The sequence below is a fragment of the Epinephelus moara genome, chromosome 2, assembly GCF_006386435.1.
Source record: "Epinephelus moara isolate mb chromosome 2, YSFRI_EMoa_1.0, whole genome shotgun sequence".
Taxonomy (NCBI): Eukaryota; Metazoa; Chordata; class Actinopteri; order Perciformes; family Serranidae; genus Epinephelus; species Epinephelus moara.
In genome coordinates, this window is record NC_065507.1 from 18,966,594 (window position 1) to 18,991,529 (window position 24,936).

Consider the following 24,936-nt stretch of genomic DNA (forward strand, 5'->3'; position numbering starts at 1 on the left):
GTGGCTGGTTTTGAGGCTCATGTAACCACTGTTCATACTGCGGAGAGTCTGATGATCATTTCTAGAGAGGCAGACGCTGTCCCTTTAAGAGAAGCCTATGCTTTTTAGTATTTTCGATTTTGGGGAGGAGCCAATCATCAACCAAATAAACTGATTTTGCAGTGTATTACTTTTATACAACCATCCATTTCCAAAACTAGACATGTTAAAGTTATGAAAGGACATGGCTGGGCTTTGCTCTCTCTTGAGTAGGGGTATCTCAGCTTTTAGGGGCCTCAGTTCCTCTTCTAAATGTGTTACACAAATCCGTCAGTGTTTGCAGCAGTAATATGTTGCTTCACCTGGCTGAGGAACTTTTGTAAACTTCATCCGATCAGTTTACAGAGTGCAAAAGTTTTCATCTAAAGTTTTGGTTGGTCATCTCTGAGAACGTTTATATTGTTTTATGAAGCCATTTAACTGTCTGATTAATGTCATTGTTGCCAACTTTGTGGCACTTAAACAAGTTCCCAGCAAGGATATTTCTGCATGGTGTTCAGATCATTGTTGCGTCTATCAATAAACGAGTCCTTGTTAAAAATCTTAGCCCCATCATGAAGCTGCCACCATGCTCCATTGGAGAGAAGATGTTGTAAGCCTTATAAGGCTTTTTTATTCTTAAAAAGAGGGTTTTAATCTCCACCCACTTCCTCCTGTTCATGGGTGGTGTACAGTATATTGTCAAAGGTTTACTGAAACAACAGCACATGTATCTGTGCATTTGTATCCGTGTAACTTGGCAACCTTCTTAGGTGCTCGCACGCTCATATTTGCTATGTTCAACCTCAGTCACATTTTTCGTCTTGCAGTTCATCTTGTACCAGCCGCAGATACTAATGGAACTTGTCTCAGTTTACAGGCATGAAAATAGATATTTGCAGAAGGAGCGTGAAGCTGTCTCACGTAGCCAACAGGGATTGTCACTTTTGGCAGCAGGAACATACTGTATATGGTTGTTGGCTATGTTTTCACTGCTGTGACACCACATGTCACTGAAATGCCACAGCTGCCACAGGTACATCTGTAACTCTGCAGAACCTGATTATCCTGTACGCCTGCATCTGTATCACTCACCTTTTCCTTGCTCCTGGCTACTCCTTCCACTACCTGCTGGTTGTCTAAAGAGGTGGACCAGCAGCCTAATGTGACAGCAGTACAGTCAAATACAAAGAGGGGCCAGATTTGTAATCCTTAAAGCCTCAGTTGGTTTGAAGTCTGTAACATTGCTGAGGTGGCCCTGTTGTTTCAAACATATCCAAAGCTCAGCAGGTCTTTTTCCTGATGGTTGTTCTTGCTCCAGTCTTTAATCTTGCATTGACAAGAGCATTACTAAGCATGTTGTTGAGTGATAATGTCAAATAGAAGTCTAAAGCATGGTTTGTGATTCATGACGGCCGATTATAAACATTGTAAACATACTAAGCCAGAGGAGGGGGGTAATATTCCGTGACAAAAATAAAAAATTTCCAAGATTAATGTTGTTCATTAACAAGAAAAATACTCAGATATTCACTGAAATTACGTCACAAATTTACGAGAAAAAAAAAAAATCTGATATTCTAGATTTACGCCATTAATTTATAAGGAAAAAACTTGGTTATTCTCTGAGGTTAAAGTGGTAAATTTAAGAGGCAAACCAGAAATTCGCTTAAAGTAAAAAGAAATTGAAAATCCCTGAGATTAAGATCACAAATTTATGAGGAAAAAAAACTTGTCTGAGATCAAAGTGTAAATTTATAAGAAAAAATCAAAAACTTCCAAGAGTTAAGTTGCAGATGTACAAGAAAAAAATCAAAATTTCTCTGAGATTTACGTCATAAATTTACAAGAAAATAATCAGATATTCTCTTCGATTAAAGTTACAAATAAAAAAAACCCCAACTTATTTATTATCTGAGATCAAAGTCATCAATTTATGAGAAGAAATTTAGGAATTCTCTGAAAAAAAGGTCACAAATCAATGAGAAAAATAGGTGGAAATTCCCGGAGATTTAAGTTGTAAATTGACAGGAAAAAAGCTTGGATATTCTCAGAGATTAAATGGGTCAATTTACAAAAAAATCAGAAACTCGCTGGAGTAAAGTTGCAGCTGTACAAGAAAAAATCAAGAAAATCAAGACTGAAATTACAAATTTCCATCTTAAAATTCTCTGAGATTAAAGTTGTAAATTTACAAGAAAAAACCCAAAACTTCTCTGAGATTTAAATCAAATTTGCAAGAAATTCTCAGGAAATTCCTGAGGCACAAATTTACAAAGGATGAAAACAGAAAATAGTGTTTTTGGTTTTGTTTTGTTTTTGGGTTTTGTTTTGTTTTGTTTTGTTTTGTTTGGTCAAGGAACCACATCACTTCACTTGCAAGGTTAGATGGACCTCACCACACCACAGACACTATCAGTGGAATCCCATCAAACATTGAGACATTTAATGACTGTTGTTTAAATGTCCGATGAAGACGTCACATTATGGTTCAAAAATAGTTCCAAAATTAAAGTTGTGCCAACATCCGGGATGTCACCTGGCTATCAGCTGGCTATCAGATGGACGTCCTTCCTGAGTATCAAATTAACAATGATATGTAACTTTAACAGAAATGGGCAAATCAGCTATTCTGATATTCCTAAATACTGAAATCAATAAGTCAACAAAGTCTGATACTAATAAGCCAAAGCTGACTCACATAGGATATGAACCCCTACCCTGGTCTCTTGGGAGAAAGTCCTGTGCTTAATCAATTCATTCACAACAACTTTGTGGGCTTTGTTTGTCATTATACACTGCTTCCCAGAAAATTTATGACTTAATAATCTCAGAGAATATCCAGAGGGTTATGCGTTGATAGATAGTGAATAAAGTAGATGAATAGAATCCCAAATGTTCCTGCTTTTATCAGCATGTAGTGATAGCAGTAGTAATAAACCCTCATGTCGTCTTCATTGCTTAAAACATCCAAGGCCTCTTGATACTTCATAGCCACAGCTGATGGAGTATGTACGGTATGTTTTTGTTTTTCCCTGCCAGCCCACATATATATTTCCAGCCATCCATAATCTGTGGGCTCTGCCACTCCTCCTCTTTGACCCACACTTTGGCGTGACAAACCACATGGAGCGAGGGTTGCTGTTTAAAATCTCCAGTGTCAACATCGTGTTTGCAAACCATGAAGTGCTGGAAGTTTTCGCAGAACGTACAGTCAGCTGAGTGAGCGACTGTTCCAGACAACAACATCATTTTTCTCTTTTTTTGGCGGGGAAAGATTCGTGATGTATCCATGTATATGCGTCCCAGCAGTCTCTTGTTTTTGGCGGGAAACCCCAGGAGATCCCCCCCTGTTCTGAGTATATCCTGACAGGAGGACAGACATCTGGTCTCCACATGAACCTCAGGCTCTCAGGAGAAAGACAGACAAACACACACACACACACACATGCAGCTAACCCCCTGCTTCCTCAGAGGGCTTCTGCAAATGTGTGCACCCCCTCAAAACATTTCTGTGCTGCAGCTCCACTCCATATATCACACACGCTGCCTTGTTCTCAAACCCCCCCCCACCATCATAGACCGCCAAACATCTCCCCCATCCCCCCTCGTCCACCTACTCTCTGCAGATTGTTCCGCCCCCTCACATCGCTACAAACCAATGAGAGCCTCCGTGCTGTGGTAGTATTATATCTCTTTTTGTGTTTTTTTCCCTCTCATGTCTGACATTGAGGAATTTCCTTGTCCTTTGATTTTGTGTGAGAAACATCGAATTCAAAGGCAACAAAGAAAACATAATCCACTGATTGATGGATGCAGCGTCTTGTCTCTTTATAAACCACAGAAATGCTGCTGTGAGGTACTGAGAAGAAGTCGCTGTGGACAATAAGGAGCCTGAGAATTGTGGTCAACTTTTAGGATGTGTATTTATGTCTATTTATGTCGAGTAGATATTTGATGTCATGATGTTACAACACAGCGGCAAAGTATAACTGAGATCAAGACTCATTTCCATGCATAGTTCAGACTGAGAAAGCTTGCATAATGCATGCCCATTCAAACTGCACATTTGTAGCAGACTACTAGAAATATCTCTCAGGGCCCAAACGCACTGGAAGTGGTAATTGGTGCACCTTATTTGACGTGTGTCAATGGATGCTTTTATGGTGCAGACTTAAGATTCCAACATCAGAGAACCAGCAGTATATTGGGAAAAAGGTCACTATTTATATGTAGACAGGCACAAGTTTGTAAGGGGCCAGCCACCTTGTTTCATATTTTATTTCTTCTTCTCCTAGGTGGGTGAAAGTCGCATAAAGCACAGCTAATAATAACTCTATCCTAGGTTCATTAATTGCTGTTGTCGGGTGAAGTTTTATGCCCAGTAGACTGTAAACGTGCATGAAACATAGATAATAAGGGATGGACATGTAAAGAAATAGGAGGTACATTGTGTGACTAGTGGATCTTTTTTTAACTGATGTTATTGGGTAGCAAAACAGTTGCGAGCATGTGTGGAAAAACAGACTTGCAATATGTTTGGTGTTCATCACATCTCAGTGCTTTTTAAGGCTAAGGATTGCCAGATTTATTATGCAAGTGCCATCCATCCTGAGCAGCACAGGTCAGTGTGAATGAACCTTATATTACACTGTGTTCAGCCTACAGTCAGACCGCAGTAAAAGAGCAGTCTTGTTACACACTGGCACACACGTGCCATGCTTTCCAAAGAGCCTGGAAAGGCAGAGTGCCCCAAAAAGGAGGTGACATTTGTTTGCAGTTGGCATAACGACCAGGAATGCTGTTTGTAGAGGCATCCGTCCCTCAGCAGGTTTTGCCAAAAAAAAAAAAAAAACAACACAGGGAGTTGACACTCGGTGAGCTATTTGTCACTGCCGAAAAAGCAAGGTGGGGCAAAGTAGGAGCTGTGCATTTGTTCTCCCCTGAGTGACACACCTAATGGCCCCGAACCACAGCACAGAAAAGGTCCAAAGCAAACTTGGCTGAGATTCAGCTGCAGTGAGAATACCACAGAACTTGCGTATGATTCCAAAAGCAGCGTAGGCGGGTGTGCAAGCATGTGAGAGTGCTGTACAGCGTAGGAACAACCTCACATTGAACATCTGTAGTAAGTGGAACTAAAATGATGTTTCACACCAAATGAGATTGTCAGAGGTTTACAGAATTCCTGGATCTGATAGTCCTGTGAATTCGTAACCAATATTTTGTATACTGTTATCTATAGATGCCCAAAAGATTGATACAACTCTCAGATACAGATCTGCTGATTAGCTTAGCACAAAGGGGAAAAGAAAGTCTCTAAGTGTATATCCCAAAATGCCAAACTACTCCTTTTAAGAAGATCCATTTGATACTTAACTTTGGATATGATTGTGCCATTTTCCATTTCTTAAGAAGTGTGTATTCTTTGCACTCAAAGATAAACGAACGTTGCAGTATCAGGTCTCGGTGCTGATAGTTTTGCAACCCATGAACAATCGGGAATATCACCAGATCTCAAGAGCTTCCTGGTGCTTCCTTTGTCTTAATGAGCATTAAGAGCATTGGAAGTCTTTCCCTTAGTGGCTCTGAAAAGTGAGGTAATGGCTGAGACATACAGTACACTCAAGGCTGTGCAATCCTCCGCTCCTCCCTTCACACGCAGTGACTGAATACTGCAAGTGACCGTGATTCACCACCTGTTAACCGTCAGAGAGCCTCACCCTGATGTCTCATGTGAAGATGAGGTGGGATACTCTCAGCTTGTGTTTGAAATGCCACACATGTAGCTATGAATGAATACACACACAAGGGTAATTGATTATATCTGCCCTAAATAGCTGTGTTTGGCCACATCTGGTGACTTTCTGACCAGATGTTTGTGGCAGCGAGGCGCTGAAGTGGCCTGCTGTGCTGTCAGCTGACAGGAGTTAACGCAGGTCGCATGATAATAATTAGGACCGCTATCCATCAGTCCTCGTGTGTGTGTGTGTGTGTGTGTGCGTGGGTGTGTGTGGGTGTGTTGAACTTTGAACTCTGTGTGTATAATCATTACCGTCTCATGTTTCCAGGCTGCACATCCTTCCCCTCCATTTCCTCTCGCAGACTTGGAGCTTTAGTTAGGCCCTCCCACCTGCTCATCACCCCACAGCTGGTCTGCCTATCACCACATGACTAACAGCTCTCTGTTGAGCTTCCTATTAGTTTCCTCTCCATCAGCTTCGCCTGGCCATTTCCTATCACTTTATGACCCTTATTAAGGAAGCACTCCCTGTTCAGTGTTGTATGTTAGGAAATATAGCAGTGTTGTGGTGTGCTCGTATCTTAGGAGGACAGAGAGTAATGCATATGTAAAATAAATTCATATTCAACATCACTGTATGCGCACTGAAATGCAAAGATTCAGCCACTGTTTGTCTATGTCCCAGATACTCACAGGTGCATCTATGAAGCACATAGTTCCACTTGTGGTATGTGGTAGGGCCACCAAGAAGTAGTGTCTTCATTCTCTGTAACCCTACTATTTCTGCACAGCTGTAGATAAAGATCAGGCTACACTACTGTTATTAACATTATACTATTTGTAGAATTTGAACCAGTGGCGGCTGCATGGGATTGTTTCTGGCTCGTATGATCTGAACATTTCCAATTACTTCAGAGCTTCCAAAAATCAAAATGAATTCAAGAAAGATTCACCAACATTCCCGACATGTTTTTATCTAACAAAATATTCTGCTTCATATTTGTTAGCGTTTAGCCATTTAAAAACATTTTCACTGGAGTCAAAAAGCTGTTAACTCTACCGCTTGCTGCGCACACATGCACCTGTATTGACGAGGAAGTCTAGCAGCAGTCTAACAACCCCATAAATTACATTTATTTCATTAAGTAGAGCTCACATTCACACCTACGGCCAATGTAGAGTCACCAGTTAAACTAGTCTGCATGTCTTTGGACTGTGGGAGGAAGCCGGAGTACCTGGAGAAAACCCACACTGACACGGGGAGAACATGCAAACTCTGCACAGAAGGGCTCCCCCACCCTGGGGTTTTAACCAGGAACCCTCTTGCTGTCAGGCAACAATGCTAACCACTGCACCACCGTGCCGCCTAAGTTTGCCATAGGTGTGAATTTGAGGGTGAAGGGTTGTCTGTCTCCCTTCTGGAAGTACTCCGGGCTTTGAAGCCAAGTTTTTTAGTGGCCAAATTACTATTATCCAGTGATGCTTTGGGGCCCCAAAAGACTTCTCCCCATAGGCTTACATTGCAAAAAGACATCTATTTCATTGGATATATTTTTTGCAGTGTCACAATCCCAGTGAAATGACTTGTTTCACAATCAGTGTTTGGTCCATTTAGTCTGATAACATTTGGAGAGTCGCACGATTGAACCATTTGAACCAGAAGTGGCCAGCTTAGAGGGTGTGCCAGTCCTGGTAATTTTATACATGTGTCGCCCTGTGATAGTCTGGCGACCTGTCAAGGGTGTACCCTGCCTCTCGCCCAGTGTCAGCTGCGATAGGCTCCAGCCCCTTGCGACCCCCGACAGGATAAGCAGTTACAGAAAATGAATGAATTAAAGAGAGCTGATTTAATTTTCTTTTAAAAAGGCAAACTTATTTCATCTGATAAATCACTTTATTCAAATTGAAAATTTTGTTCAAGGATTTTTTTATAGGGTGATTATGTCATAAAATATGATGACAGACATGCAAAGTTTCATTGTAAAATCTCAATAGAAGCTTCAAATGTTGAAAAGAAAAGACATTTGATCAACACCACTATGAGGTATGTATGCTTGCTATAGTTAGTTGTAGTCAGGCCTGACTGCCTCTTTTCTTGCCCAAAAGAGCATCTTTGTCCATGTGACGAACTTCAGCCAGAAAGTTGCTCAATGATGCTCTAGTGTTGGTTTCACCTTCATCCCCTTGTGTTGCAATCACGCTACATTACTAATGTGCAGACAGGCCGGGCAGATGGAGAGTGGGCCAACATTTCTTTAGGCTGACTTCATGAATAATGAAGTTTTTGCAACATAATTTCTTAGAGTTTTTTTTTTTTTTTGGTCATGACATCTGTATTTTAGGACTTTATTTCCCATACTGGCTTCATATGCAGGCTGCAGGTTGACAGCACTGACACCTTTTTATTCCAGTTCAAGCTCTGGTGAAAACCTGAACACTAAACTTTAGTGGAATGTGACGACTGACACTCTTTTCCATGTGTCAGACTGCTGATGGTGGCATATCTTAAATGTTTGTGGTTTGCTTTTTCTAATGCTTGAATTACTCCAGAAAAACTACTACTGACTTTGTCTGCAGTGGTTTTGCTCTTCATGCGCTTTCGAACACACACAGTCACGAGGTGAAGTAGGTAATATCTTTGGAATACATTTAATCAACAAATATGGGTGTGAATGTGTTTTTATGAGCTTCTACAGTCTGTCCTGCTTTGGTTCAGGTATTGAAAATACTGCTTTCTCGAACAGGTGTGAATCTGTGTTAGTGTTTGTGGTGAGAGCGGTTGCTCGCTGTTGAAGCCCTCCTGTTTTGGGGCGGACTGGGCTGTAGCCACCACACCTGTTGATACACCCTCTGCACTCAGACTCAAGAGAGGCAGCATGTTTTTAGACTAAAGGCTGGTATAGACTGTGAACCTCCCAGTTCAATGACCTCCCTCGCCTCTTCATTCAGCACTCACTCTGTATGGTACCAAACCTGATATTCTCCTTTAACTGCGCCAGCACGTTTTCAGCTGGAGGCAGGGAATCTGGTATGACATAATGTCCTATAATAACCTTTTGGTGCCTGCTTTGACTATTGTAAGAAAACTCCGCCCGTCTTCCCCTCTTGTCACACACCTTTAATTTTAAGTAAGCAACGCTATTAAGACAAGTTCATGCATAGGATGTGAATGTCTGATGCATTAGTAGTGTAAGGCGTGTGTGTGAAACCAAAACCTGAAAATGTTTAGCCTTGGGGTGACAGAGGGAGACTGAGAGAGCTGGCTGGTCTGGTAGAGGCCCAACTGGTGCTACGACATCAGGCTAATGACCCTCAGCTTTGACAGGAGATGCCTGAAAATCCTGTAGGCGTAGAGGAAGTGACATCACACCACATACTGTAATGGTGAGGCCAGCCATTAGGAAATATGGGCAGGGGGACAACATTTTCCAAATTGACCCCCCACTGTCTGATGGACTGAACCACTTCCTGCGGGAGGTGGGAGCATCAGATGTTGAAAAAAACATTTCGCATTTCTTTTTCATGTAAATTCATATAACTTATTTTCTCAGTGATTTATGTCAGTAAGTAAATTGTTACTTGATCTAATTATAAGGTCAACCATAGACTTTCATGGCCCCTCCCCCCTTGGCTCTGAGCCGGGGTCATCTACCCTTTGACCCCTCCGACAGTGGGCCTGTTAATGATACTCACACATTCCGACCTCCCCACTAGCATTGCTTGTACTCCATCACATATTTTGGTTCATGTTTGAGAGGTTTATAGGGAACCAATCTAAATGCAGATGTGTAATTATTCTACAGCCACTACTTTTACTTCATAATGTTAATTTAAAGCAAAAAAAAAAAGTCTATTTCCACTTTAAACAAGCATATTAGAAGAAATATAATCTGTGGGAATTGTCCCCCAAGGTTCAGTTCTCGGTCCCCTACTTTTCCTCCTGTACCTGTTCCCCCTTGGTCACATAATACGCCGTCATGGTCTCCAGTTCCACTGCCTCGCCGATGATATCCAGCTCCTCATCTCCACCAAGACAATCACGACTGCCACACTCTCAACCCTGACAAACTGTATAAATGAAATAAAATCCTGGCTTCAAAGCAACTTCCTCAAATTTAACTGCAACAAATCTGGAATTATCATCATTAGACCATAGGCACTCATCAAATCCACCAATAACTTCACCCTCGACATCAACGGCTCCTCAGTATCCCCCTCCCCTCACATCCGAAATCTTGGCATCATCTTCAATCTTCACCTCAAGAACATCGCCTGCGTCCGTCCATCCCTCTCCTCCTCAGCTGCAGAGACCCTCATCCATGCCTTTGTCACCTCCTGTCTGGAATACTGCAACAGTCTACTCTATGGCTCATCTTCAAAACCCCTCAATAAGCTCCAGTAAATCTAGAACTCTGCTGCTCAGCTACTCGCCCACTCTCGCACCCGTGATCACATCACCCCCGTTTTCCATAAGCTCCACTGGCTCCCCATGCCCCAGAGAATCCACTTCAAAATCCTCCACCTAACATACAAAGTCCTCAATAACCACCCTGCCTGTCTGAGCTCCTCCATCATCATTCTCCCACCTACAAACTTGGCTCTGCTGATGCAAACTATGAGTCAAATTAAAAAGAGTAAAGACAACAAAGTTACATTATACTGTGAGTATTTTTTAAACTTTTTAAAAAGTAGACAAGATGCAGCTGTTTACCTTCGCCTGGTACCTTGACCTCGTTATCAGCCGCATTCCCTCTGAGGTGTTAATCTTTCTTTGCAACTCTGTTTGAGGTTAAACATAACTTTCTTTATCAGTTTCATCTCACCCTGGGTTTCCTTTCAGCTGGCCTTGTGCATACCCGGTGAGGAAGCAGCTCAGTGTTAATCGGTACCTGTCATCGTGTTATCTAACGAACTTTACCCCAGTTTTTGGTCCACCTGAGGTCAGAGTGTTTGTTTCCTTTGATGCTCACAGTCAGAGTTCAGGATGGGTTTCGCCATGTTTATACATGCTCATACCACCATTTACAGCACTTTGCACCCAGTGGTCTCCCCTGAAAGTGGGACAAGAAGGTCCCTCACCAGGGTGCAGAGAACGTCTAATTGAGCCCACAGGGAGAAAGCGCGGGAACAAACACCTACACTGCCTTGTTTTTCTGCCCTTTGTTTGGATTTTATCCAGGTGGCTATAAGCAGTTGGTTAATGTATATAGGTGCAGGTGAAAAACACCACCCAACTCACTGCCCGTAACAAGAGGTATGAGACTATCTCAGTTGTTTTGGAAAGGTTATTCTTTGAAACATCTCACCACAGCCTTCTTAAGTGGCTGTTTTGCAGCTTTCAATTGTTTAAGATATTTTCCTCAGACGATGAAGTTTGCTCAGTCGTCAAGAAGTTCAGATTTTAAATTAATTTCCTTCTTTTCATCCATGTTAAATTAGATTGAAAGATCGTTCTTACCTTGGAAATAGATTGTTGGCAAAACATTAACTGTTCTGGTGCCTGTAATCAAATCACTCCCTCAGATTTAGGAGCTAAACATTTTATTTCCTTCTTCAAAACTTCCGCGTTTCAGCCCTTTCAGTAATTTTTAAAATAAATAGACCTAATAATGTAATGAGGAATCAACTAAGATTGAATGTATTTGTATTAACATCACGCCACTGTGGTTAAAGTCCTGCTGGCAGCCATGTGTGATGTGACAGGTGTCACACTCTAGTTGGCTGCTGCGTGTGAAAGCAGAACTTCAGCAGAGCTTTTCGAGACAAATCCAGCTAATGCTGAATCATTGCAATCATCTGATAGATCCAGGGGGCTCGTGGGGGGGATTATTGTGATGCCCTCTCCGCTCGCAGTGCTGACAGCAGTAACAGGGTGTGGGAGTTGGACAGAGGCCTTTTCTATTCTCACTGAGAGCAACCAGGGTTTTGGCTGCTGGGTGAAATGGGGTCGTTGTCCCCTGATGGTGACCTGGTGTGGTGAGATCAAGTGGTCACTGTCACCTCTCATGAAAGTGAATATTCCACCAATATTTGTGTTTACATGCAGCCGTGCGTACTCTGATTTACGTGCCCTAAGATGGCATTTATCACGTCAAAATATGGAAAGTGGTTGTCCTGCTTGTGTCACTTTGTTTCCTAACATCATGATAGGATTACAGTTTAGATAGAGTTTTCCATCGATGGCGAACTTGTTGGACCGAGCGAACACAGCCTCCCTCTTTAATTCCTTCACCTTCTTGAAAAGGTTGGCAATATTTGCGTATATTCAAAAACCTGTTGATAGCCAACTCTTTAGAAGTGTGTTTCTTCTTCTGGTCAGAAATGTGGGCTTTTTTGGGGGGAGGGCATGTACCCCTACCCCACAGCCTTGCAAACTGTTATCCACGTAGTTTGTGGACAACTTATCAATGACAACGTATACATGTCCAACAAATGCTCCTAAAGCCCAAATAATACTGGCACCATACCCTAATCGAAAAATGCTACATTCGGAAAAAATTCCGAAAATTCAAACAGTGTCCTGCTTATATGACCCATAACAAATATAGAATATCATCATAATCGGGATAGTAGTTACATATTGGTGCACTGTGCATAGTCAAGCGCAGTCAGTCACATAACTCTTTATGGTTCATCTCTTGTACATTGACTGTTGTACAACTTTATTGTGTGTTACATAGTGTGTGACCCAGTGAGCCGCAGTGCTATCACTGTTTACACCAAGATAAGGTTGAATAACTGTCAATGGCTGATAGGAGAAACGCCATAAAAGAGAGATGACCACCATAAAACTAGACACATGTGCAGGAGGAACCACACAGGATCCCCCTTTTTAAAGTTAAAAAACTGAAGCAGTGTCTTCATATTTTGTTCAGATGTAACTCTGACCTGATGTTATTCAGCTCCCTCTACAACATGTAAAGGAACACACAGTCTTTGTTACTGAATGCATCTTTATCATCTTACCTTAGCGTTGTATAAGGGTTTGTTTTGACCTTCCCAGTCCCACGTTCTGTCATGTTTTATCTCCCCAAATCAGATTAGACTGTAGATTAGCCACGCTAAAGACCACTGGTTGATGGGTTTGCAGCCGTGGCCTGGCCTTGGTGTGTGTGTGTGTGGGGGTGTGTGTGTGTGTGTGTTTGTGTGAGAATATGGTCTTGTTTTTGCATGCTCATGGTAACAGATGAGGGTCCTAAGAGTTTTTGCTGCCTTTGCTTTGGGTTTGAACCAACATGGATGGATGTTTTTATAACACGCACATGCACACAAACACCACCCCTTCACGTGCTGTCTTTGCTACAGGTGTGCACTTGAACAGTGAGTGCATGCACAGTATATATTCCCTGCTATATATGGCAGAGAACATATACTGTACATGCATGTAAATATATATTTATATATAGTCTCGTCATCTGTTTGCTCTCATCTCACGTTGCTTTCAGTGTAAAGAGGAAATTGCATCTGTGTAGTGTATGTTACAATCATGTTTAACGCCAAATAAGAGGTTGTGGATGTCTCATCGGAGCTGCTATGGCTCAGAGAGGTCGTCCATGAATCAGAAGGTCAGCGGTTGATCCCCAACTATTCCAGCCCACATGTGGAAGCATCCTTGAATAAGATTGGTGTGTGTGCGTGTTTAAAAACTGAGTAGCAGGTGGCTCCTTGTATGGTAGCCTCAGCCACCAGTGTATGAATGTGTGTGTGACTGGGTGAATGTGTCTGGTAGTGTGAAAAGCACTTAGAGTGGTCGGAAGACTAAGAAGGACATATACAAGTGCAGGTCCATCATTTCAGTTTAACCCAAAAACTGCTGCTAAATGATCATTTTGATTTTGTCCAGAACTGAGACCCATTATTTGTGATTTTAATACTTAAATCCGATGGACTCATTGACTCCAGTGATCACAAACCATGTGACACTGGTTACCAGTTTAGTTAGATGATTAATTTGTTGCTGTGTGCCGCATTGACTTTAATAACAGGGTGTCATGACACACCTTGTTTACCCAGCAGTTTGCACTCACCTGTATCACCACTCATACAGGCACCTGTCGCACCACCACAGTGAAATGTCACAGGTGAATGACCGCTCCACGCTGCAGCGTGACCTCACATGGCTGTGAGTGTGTGTGGTTTTGTGTTGTGCTGAAAAGCCATCAGTCCTGTTGGCATAACTGTTTTCCCTCCCAGGGTGCTGATCGTGATGATGCGGGCGTTTTGTGTTGCTAAATACGGTGCTTTCACTGTCGTCATTGTGATTGTTCAGCAACATTGTTTGTCATCAGTCATTGTAACCTGACAACAGGTGAAGAGTTGATTTGTACTGTGCATAATTTAGGGTGTGTGTGTGTGTGTGTGTGTGTGTGAGTCAGAGTCAATCCTCAAATCACTGTTTTTATTGTTCAGCTACAGAACAGAATAGAAAGTCGTTATTGTCACTGTACAGAAAACAACGAACTGACCAGTGCAGTAAAAATGTCACAGGAAAACACACACAGAAATCCAAACAAACACGCTCAACCCTCACAAGTATGAATGGGTGCTGAATCCTCAATGAAAAATGTAAAAAAATGTGTACAAGTATTATAATTGGAGTGCTGTCCTGTACCTTTTGTACACATTTTTTACAGGAAAACACACACACACACACACACACACACACACACACACACACACAAAATAAATAAATGAATAAATAAATATCCACAGCCGACAACACAGGTTCTAAAGTACGAGGTAAAAGAAACCATTCAGACACAAGGCAATTCAAAGTGTTTGACAGGGGTAAAAAAAATACATAAAATATATTGAATAGAAAATGTTAAAATTGCATTTAAATAACAATAAATACATATATTAAAAAAAAAAGAAAACAATTTTTAAAGATGATTTAAAAAAAAAAAAAAGCAAAAACAAGCAAATAAGTAGTTGCAGATTTAAGAAAAGTTATATTTATTAATTAATTTTATTATTTTGAATTTAATTTTTTACTTTTATTAATTTTTTTTCTCCTTTGCACACAGGAATATGGTGATTAATTTTTTAATGATACTGTGTATTAAAAAAACCCCAAATAAATAAATAGGTAAAAAATGAAAAAGTCATGTTATTGGAAAGCCAAAGTGAACTATAATGTTTTAAGCCTCGATTTAACCCTTTGAAATCTAAGCAAATTGGCTTGATTTTATTTTTCAGAAACATGGAAATTAGGCAATGAGAAATTCATAAAATGGCCAGAACATTGGCAAGATATTAAAAAGTTTTAAGAAGTTTAGTAACAAAGATATTACTCAAAAAGTTACCAAAAACAAGAAAAGTTAAAAAAGTAAAAAGTCACAAAAACCCATAAAAATATAAACTACCTGAGAAACATTGCTAAAACATTACATTTTCTGTAACATCATTTAAACATAATTTTAAATAGATGTTTAGAACTTGACATTTCCCAAGTTTTTTGATAATTTTCTAATAATAATAATAATAATAATAACACCTTTCTAATAATGCTCATTCCTTTCTTCCCCCATGTTTTCTATAGAAATCAAACCTTTTTTTTTTTTTTTAGGTTTTGATGTTTAAATGCTTGTGAAAGGAACCTGAACGCAGCACAAGAAATTGAATGTCGATCCAGGTTTAAAAGGGTTAAATGAGTAAACTGTTTTAGCAGACCTCAGGTATTCAGCTTGTTCCACAGGTGGGCGAGCATTGAGACTAAATGTAGTAAACGTGTCCCAGTTGACCTGAGGGGGCTGGATGCTTCACATTTTTACAAGTAAATCAGAAATGTATTTAAGCCTGAGGACATTTACTGCGTTCTAAAGCACTTTAAGTATCGCACTTCATATTGTAATTCACAGTGAAATTTGTGGACATTTTAGTGACCCGTAGCTCCACTTACATGTCAGAGTTTCCTCTTGACTAACACTTCAGGCCATGACAGGATATCTTGAAAACAAATGGTCAGACTTGTCCAGGACCCCGTGTTGGATCAGTGCCACTCCAAACCAGTCTGATGACAGTTTGACTTGTGGATGTGTTTTGGAGGAGGGTGAGCGGTGCGCTTACTGTACACTTAACAAGAAATACTGCCAAGACCAACAGCTCTTTACAGCTATGTGGACTTCCAGGAAGTTTCCAGTGTAGTTTGAACATTTGAGTCAAGGACACACACATTACAGTGGATACACAACAAGGGCCAGTGAGGGATAGTGTGCTGGTGACTTTCCTCACATGCCCTGTTGCCTAACCCATTACAGTACATCACATGACTGTTTGTTTGGTGCATTTCAGAGGGCATCCTGTGACCTCACACATGCACAAACACAAGATGCTTCTCGAACTGAGCCATGACTGACGGTAAAGATCATTTTCTCACACCACAGTGTGTCCCGTGACCTGTAACAGAAGACCTGGCTTGCTTTAGACAGTTTTCTACTTTTAGTGCTCCTTCACTGCCGCCGTCCACTCCTGATTCATAAACATGGCAGCTTAGTTGGAGAGAAGCCTGAGACTAGAGGACAATCTGTCTGAACACAGCTTGTCCTCCTGCTTCTAAGAGAGTGCTCTGAGTGTGAATGAAGCTGGTGAATGTGGTGGTGGTGTTGTGAGAGTGGGTGCAGGCTCCTGTGGAGAGCTGGCCGGACAGCCTGTTTTGGTATAAACACACTTCTGTCGCCCAGATTTTGCACCTGCAGCACAGCTGCTGTGTGAGTGTGTTAGACGGCAGCTTTCACTTCTGTCACAACATATTTTAGATACTGTCAGTAATCCTTTCTGCAGACTCCTCAGTGTAATGTCAGTGGAGGGGGTTTGTTGAAATGTATTTCAGGTGGTTGTGAGTGATGTTGCTGCCATCTTGTGGACATTTCCTGTTAGTTACATCACAAACTTTACTAAGCACTGTTCTGAGGAAATGAGTCATGGGGTGTCCTTCCACATGGTCATTGAGTAAAATACTGTCAACAGTGAATGAAACTGTTTAAGCAGGAGCACAGAGAGGGAGCTGAAGTATGGAAATTAATCTTGAACACTGCTACATTTAAAGCAATCCCCTTAATTTAAAGACATTAGATCAGAGATGCATATGTCTGCATACTATTGTGTAAGCTGATATTACTATATTTGTCACTTTTAACCATTTACCAAAAAACACTTCCTGGAGGAAGAAAACTTTGTTTTTCCTCGCATGTCTCCACGGTGAACGGAGAATCCAAAAAGAAGAAAATTCTTAGTGTAGTATAATCTAAGTGTCATTTATCCAGCCGTTTGTTCAGTACTCTCCAGATGCATGCATTTTCACTAAAACCTCATATTTTAAAACAGAACTGACAGTGAAATGTATCTATCCTCTCTTCAAAGCCAGACTCCATTGACAAAAACACCAATTTTACCTCACTGAACACAGGAGCTACTGGTCCTTCACTGCCCTTGTGAGTTAGTTTGTTTGTGTTTATTGTTTGACTATGGTGATTTAAAGAGTTAGTTCGGATTCACCAAAGTCATAAATAACACAAACAAACGAAGTGATCGAGACAGTGGTAGACCAGCAGCTCCTTTGTTCAGCGTGGTAAAATTGCTGTATTTATCAATGGAGTCTGGCTTTGGAAAGAGCATAGATAAGTTTCTCTGTCAGGTCAGTTCTCTACCTAAAGAGCTGTCTGTCTGGGAAGTAGTGAGCACACGACTGGATAAATGAGACTTGGATTATACTGCACAAGTTGTGTGCAAGTTTGTAAACTGATGTATCAGTGTAGTTTTACTGTTGTTGAATGCAGCCCCCTGCGATTCCAGTTCATCAAGAACGTACGCCTTTTTTAGATTGTGCGTTCACTGTGGAGGCATGGGGGGGGGGGGGGTATTCTTCACAAATTTAACATAACACAGGGTGAGTAATTCATACACAAATGGTCCTTTGGGGCTTGAAGTATTCCTTTAAAGCTTAAACTGTACCTTCTCACCACTGTTAACAAATATGTATATTTGCATTGGAATCATGTAGGAATATTAGTTCATATTTGTCAGCTTTAGAACACCAGATTCCCAACTGGTGGGTCGTGGTCCAAAAGTGGGTCGTGGGTCCATTCTGAATGGACCGCAAGTGACTTGCTAACGTGTCAAGTTTGTAAAAAAACATTTTTTTTGAAAGTATGATGAATTTCCAGGACACAGACTTTTATTTTGAAATGCTGTTTCATGCTGTAGAGTGAGTGACTAACAGACAGCTACTTAACAGAGACAGCAAACTAGCTCGACAGCATGGTCAAATGCAAGTATGACATAGAATGTATTAAACTTTGGGGACCTTGAACTAATAACTAAGCCCAAATCTGGACCTCGTGGCTGGACCAGTTGGGAACCACTGGTACAGGTGATGTCGTAGCCACTCCAGTGTCTTTATAGTATTGAAAAGGTTTTATTTATATGTTCGACTATATCCATTGTAACCCTCCTCTTCCTTGTCCTCTTTCTCGCTGTCTTCCTCTGCAGGTGATCACCTGTTTCGGACTCTCTGTGCTGTCCTACCGCTACGTGGGCTTTGCCGTGGTGGCCCTGCTGGTGGAGATAAACTCTGTGTTCCTCCACCTCAGGCAAATGCTGCGTATGGCCAGCAACACCAAAGGCACGCAGTACCGGGTCAACAGCATTATCAACCTGGGCACGTACGTGGTGTTCCGCATCAACACGCTGGCCTGGATGACCCGCTGGCTGGTGCTCAACAGGGACAAGGTGCCCCTCCTAGCCTACACACTGGGCAGCGTGGGTATGGCCATCATGACAGCCATGAATATTGTCCTGTTTTATCGGCTACTCAGGAGCGACTTTTTGAAGAGCAGCACTCGGGAGACCAAGAAAGAGAAGGAGATGTAGAGAGGAGGGGACGCAAGAAGGATTATAATTCACAAACACACTCTCTAATGTATGTTGACGCCCTGTGGCTGAGATTTGGTACTTGTGTGTAATATACTCAAAGCTTTATCTCTCATACTCTACAGGTACATGCACACAAGGTGCAGTCAAATGGTCTTACTTCAAACACAAGTCACACACAGCCATTGTGTTAAAGCTACATTTAGCTGTAGTTTTAACTTTAGGCTCGTGTACGTGTGTGTGGTCCAGTCATCCTTAAGCACCATTAGTGACTCACTAATGGTAGATCCTGGGATTCTTCATATATACAATGTAAGGCCTTGCAAAATGACACCAAACGCTTTATTTCCCACAGGGTGTTTCAGCTACATCTGTTCTATTTACTCTAAGTGAAGACGCACTGTTTGTAGAACGAACCTACCCACGCTCCTGTATGTTGCCATATCAAACATAGGAACAAGTACGAATATCTTAAGAATATCTTTTTAATCATGTATATTTACATACACTATTGTGGGCTATTTAAACTCTCACATGACGTTTATACACCTCTGAGCTAAAACAAAAAAAAACAGTGAACTCAAAACTCTTTCAGCATAGCAGAGGTGAATATCTCTCCTCTTTTCCAACAAATCTCAACTCAGAAAAACACCCGCTACCTCAGAAAGCTCGTAACTATTCTTTGCCTCTCTCTGACACAGGCTGCGGTGTCAGTGTTCAGCAGGTTCTTTGTTATAAGAGCAGGAAAACGTAAAGATAAAAATCATATTGAAGAATTATGTTTGTAAGAATATACAGCAAATGCTAATCCTCACTTAAAGGAATACTTCACCCACAAAATGACCAACTGTATCCTAATTTCGCACCACATGTTACCTTGAATTAGTGAAGAAAACTTCTGTTTTTTCTGGCATGCCTCCATGGTGAACGGAGAATCCAAAAAACTTCAAAAAAATTCAGAATAAACTGAAGTCATAAGGGTCCACTTTCAAAAACGGCAAAACTATATCAACACTCAGTTACCCCCCCTTTGTTCTGTTGAATTCATCGAGAAAATTTTGCGTTTCTCGTCTGCAGAAGAATCCAAAAACGGAGAAAATTCTTGATAAATTAAGGTCTTAGGGGTCCGCCTTTAACAACAGCAAAAATATATCAGAACAACTGTTTACAAACTCAGTCACTCCCCCTTGTTGTGTTGAATTCATCAAGAAAGTTTTGTTTTTCTTGTATGCCGAAGAATCCAAAAAACTGAGAAAATTCTTGATAAATTAAAGTCATAGGGGTCCATGTTTAATTGCAGCAAATCTATATAAAAAATCTGTTTACAAACTCTCACACAACTCATGCAGTATAATCCAAGCATCATTCAGCCAGTCTTACACTAAGTTCTTCCTCTTCTTTTTGGTCTGTCACTAAAACCTTAATATTTAAAACACTTTCACATAAGCGTTCTCACACACAGACAGTTAACACCCTTGGGCTAGTGTGTGCATTTAAACTCTGCTCGATGGCATGAGCAGAGTTCAAATGCATGCCCGTGCCTAGGTGCGCTACCCATATGCAGAAGTGTTTTAAATAATAATGTCTTAATGAAAATGCACGTTCGGGAAATAATGAAGATACGGCTGTATAAATAAGACTTGTATCGTACAGGTCATATGAGAGTTAAACAGATGTTGTTATATAGATTTGCTGTTGTTAAACTAGGACCCTTATTACTTCAATACATCAAGATTTTTTTTCCATTTTTGGATTCTTCAGCGTACGAGAAAAACAAAACTTTACTGGTGAACTCAACAGAACAAAGGGGAGTAACTGATGTACAAATGATCCTTTTTTGGGTGAAGTATTCCTTTAAAGAGTGAATAGGTTAATAGGGTGGTGGGTTAATGAATACCTTGAAGACGCATGTAAATAAAACACCAGGTTTTTACGTTGATGCCGAAGCAGAACAGCGTGATATTTTGTAGCGTAACAGTTGTGGCCATTTTGTGTTTTGCCAAGTTGTATTAAATTATCAAGGAGAAAAAACAGCTTGTGCCCCTCAGATTAGAAACTGTGCTGGTCCTTGTGTCAGTAAATCTTAGAGGAACAAAACAAAATCAAGTACATTCTGACGTAATTGGCTCGTGGATCAATTTCAAGCCATCACCACTGACATCTGCTTACATCAGCTTTCAGTAATGGATGGCACAGCTGTCCGCCGTATTTGCGAGTACTCTGGAAACCTGTCAAATGACAGAAAAGCAAAACAAGCTAAATGACAGACAGCGCTGCCGTACAAAGTTACATTTATCTTTTTATGGTCTGTATATACTCTTGTAGTGGTCTGTGATGGTTTATAGTGTGCAGCAGCTCAGATGTTATTCTTCATTTGGCCTTCGGAGGACAGCACACTCCTCAACATCACCTCACTGATCAGCCAGAGGTGTCTTTATTTTGCCTCCTGCCTTTCAATTTGAAATTGCCAATAAGCACGGAGAGATGCGGAGAAATTCTTGAGGTCAGTGTTGGAACAAACAGGTCTGAGATCTGTGAATACAACTGTTATACACACACGGCTGCCTACTTCTACCACCCACATCATAGCAATACAGTCCTCGCACGGCATGGAAATACTTGATGCCATTTATGTTTTGCTTTATTTTTTGTGCGTGTATAATTTGTGGGGTTAAGTTGTGTATATTTGTAATTTATTTGACCTAAAAAGAAGTTGTGGATTAAAGATAAAATGAACACAGTGTTCAATGGATGTCCCTGTTGTGAAAAACACTTGATTACAGTGAAGCTGATGTGATTGCGTATGTACGTGTACGTTACCCGATTTCTACAAGGGCAAGCTCATCGTCGCCCAGGCTTGAGAGTGGTTATGCTCAAGCCCTAAAACCAGGCTGTCCAACCATATTACAAACAAGATGAACAGAGGCGAACATACTGTACAGACAGAAATTGTAAACGCAGCTGATTAAATGATACAAACAAAAATTCAACTCTTTGTCCACGATAAAATCAAGACATCACCGCACTTAAGAAAATCGCACTGTTTGTGAGGAAGAGTTTGTTCGTTATTGTTGACATGGTTGATTCCCAGACTTTAAGATCAAGAACTTGAACGTGAATGTAGATTTGAATTTTATTTTCTTCAGATTTTTAGGGCAGCTTAACGTTGTGGTTGTAGTGAAGACAACTGGTGACAATTGAAGTTCTTTCTAACAAGCATAATTGTGAATGTGTTGTATAAGGCTGTAATATTATTGGAATTATACGTTACGTTGCTGTGTGATTTTTAGGAATTGTGATAGCAGCCGAGTCGGGATGCTCCTCTCATGAAATGTCTTAATGATGCTGAGGGACCTCTGGCCAAAAACAAGCTACAACGTCCTTTATTTTTTTTGTTTTTTTGCTCTCTGTATGGCTATGATTTTTAACTATGATCGTCCCGAGGAGGCCACAGGATCATGTTGTGGTTTTATATTTGTGTGTAGTTGATACAAGACAAACTGTTTCAGGACAAAGTGGCAGCGGTTATGAAGTCACGTTGCCACACTGCCTCGTATTTCTCATCATAGACAGTAAACATGGTGGTTTCTTTTCCACAACCAACAAATAATACCAGTTTTATATCCTTACTTTTTCATTTATATGTTTCCTTTTGTGTCCTGGTGGTTGGTGAAAATGTTCTATTGATAAAAATGACTTTCATAACAACAGTGAAGACGATACTGACACTGTGCAGCATGTCAAGGACTTTATAACCCTTCATTAAGGGGAAAACACATGGAATACTTCAGCAGCCGAGACCAACTGAGGTCACCTGCCATGTTTCACAGAACTTTGCCTTCAGGTGTAAATATAACAGTTTTATTTTTTCATGTTTTGACAGATTGTTTTGTAATTAAAACTCCAATTTATATGTTTATATATTAACATTATTTGTTTAATGTGAAAATAAAGATCACAGGAACAAGTGTTGTGTTTTTCTTTCACTGACACAGTCGGGTTTTACTTTGACAGCTGAAGTTACTGCAGATTTTGGAATTAATGTCCTCCTGAGACCTGAACCTTTGTTTGGTGTGCATTTTTAATTTCTCCTAGCTATTTGGAAACAGTAGGACCTGAAGTCTTAATGTCCTTCAACGAGCTGATGATAAATTCCCAATGTCTTCAAACCGGTACTTTACAGTGTCTTAGTTTGTTACTGTTGCTAAAATTGGAAAAAAAATGTATATGGCATATCAAACTATGAACATAATTAATCATAAATAAACAAGTCTCAACCATAAAATTTGATCAGGTTTTGGACCTTGTCCACTTTTGTGTCAGGATCAGCTGCAGACTGACTTGGCAGACATAGCTGCCAGCTTGTTTTTACATGGATTAGTGTATTGTGCTCTTACTACCACTAGATGGCACAAAAAAGTGTCCATAAACAAGGACAACAGGTGTTAGAATAAAGTACAAGGTGCAGTAAACCCAAAATGTGATGTCACCGAAACGGGATCTCAGGAGGATGTGTAAATAATCTAAAATACTTGTCAATGTCTAGATACAGTGATACTTAAAAATACTGCAGAGAAATACTCTGAACATTTAAATGAAAGTAGCCATACCACAATGTAAAAGTAGGGATGCATGATAATATCTGCATGTCATCTGTATCAGCAGATATTGGCCTAAAAATGAAATATTGGCCAATATGCTGATAATATTGGTACGTCATCAGTATCGGCCAATATGTGCTTTATTATTAACTAATAGAATAGGCCGACATGCTTTTTTCTTAATTGGAACCATAAATGAATATCACATACATTGAAAATCATTGTATTTCATGTCTTCACCTGCTGGTGGGCCATCAAGATAAAAGTATGCATGTATAATATGATGTTAATATAGAAGAGATTTGATCACTAAAATTAGGTGGGGAAAAAAGTGGATATATCAAAATGGTATCGGTTATCGGTCAAATGAATTGTTAGATATTGGATATCGATGTCGTGCAACCCTAATTTAAAGTACTCAATATGGAGGTTTAATATTCCCTGTCATCACTATTTTATCATAGCAGATATATTATTACTTCTATATTAAAGCTGAGAATGGCTGGGCTTGCAGTTGTTTTTTAACAGCGTTATCTCAAGATCACAAGTTAATTATTTAGTTTTCATGTGGTAATGGGTTAATTTAAATAAATTCTTGCAAAAACAAAAGGCAAAAGGACTCCCTCGAGACAACGTGATAATTTTTCGCAAGAAATGCCCTGTTTTCTCAAGATCACAGGATAAATATGAAGAACTCAAAATGAGTGTCTGGTTCATTTGATCACACCTGATTTCAGCCTTTAAGATAAGACAGACTTTATTGTCCTGAAGGAAATTTGTTTTAAACACATGCGGTACCTGCTGTTAAAGGATGCAAAAAAACCTTTATACATACAGTGCCCACATCTATACAGTCCATACACAGAGCCGTCGCTATTCACAATCCCACACGCTCAGTGCCTACAGTACGTGTACAGACTGTCATCAGCAAACAAAGTGGCTGTTTACATTGTCATCGTAAAAATTACATGGTTATATTAAAAAAAAGTAAATATATATATATGTGTACATTTATACACACATACATACTTACATACACAGATCACTGTCATGACTGTCAGGAAGGATTCATAAATGTGTAGTTGCAGCCAAACTAGTCTTCTCCAACAAGGACTGGTCTGAATGTGATCTCTGACAGAAAGATGCTTCGGCAATAATGTCTTTGTTGTAATTGTGCCAAAATAGCATATTGAATTGAATCAACACACAATTTCTGGCTGTGTTGGACCTTGGCTGAAGTACAGTCTGATACATTTATCAACAATAGGTTCCCCTTGATCTGACATTCTCAGTTTAAATCAGTTGCTACAGTTGGCAAGGCAAACTCCCCGAAGCTCCCCACCACTGCCGCCAGTGCCCGGATGAACGCTCCAGGCGAAGCCAAACACTGTTCATCTGCACACACTGTGATGCCACACAGCTGGTTCAATATCAGCAAAGTTCCCTTTATATTCATTGTCTTGTGTGGCGATCAGCAGTGATGTGGTGGTTCACTTTTACACTGTGATCTGTAGCCTATAGTTCAGCTTTAGCTTCTAACTATCTTTGTCTTTTTAACCTGTTGTTGCTGCTGAGTTAGTCTCGCCACCAGACAATCAGAGATCTCCGCCTTCTGATAGTCTGGGGACACTCCTTTCTAAAGTGTGTTTAACACACCAGCGAAAACGGCCGGCAACAAAGCAATGCCTCTTGCATTTTTGAAAA

At 40.5% G+C, this 24,936-nt stretch overlaps 1 protein-coding gene across 1 annotated transcript in view; it reads left to right on the top strand.

Moving 5' to 3' along the window:
• tlcd2 (TLC domain containing 2) overlaps positions 1-21,373 on the top strand; it is a 35,030-nt gene extending 13,657 nt beyond the window's left edge. The window contains exon 4 of the mRNA XM_050062648.1: positions 18,251-21,373. Coding sequence (XP_049918605.1) covers positions 18,251-18,631 — 381 coding nt within the window. The 3' untranslated portion in view covers positions 18,632-21,373. The remainder of the gene's footprint in view (positions 1-18,250) is intronic.
• The last annotated feature ends 3,563 nt before the right edge of the window (positions 21,374-24,936 follow it).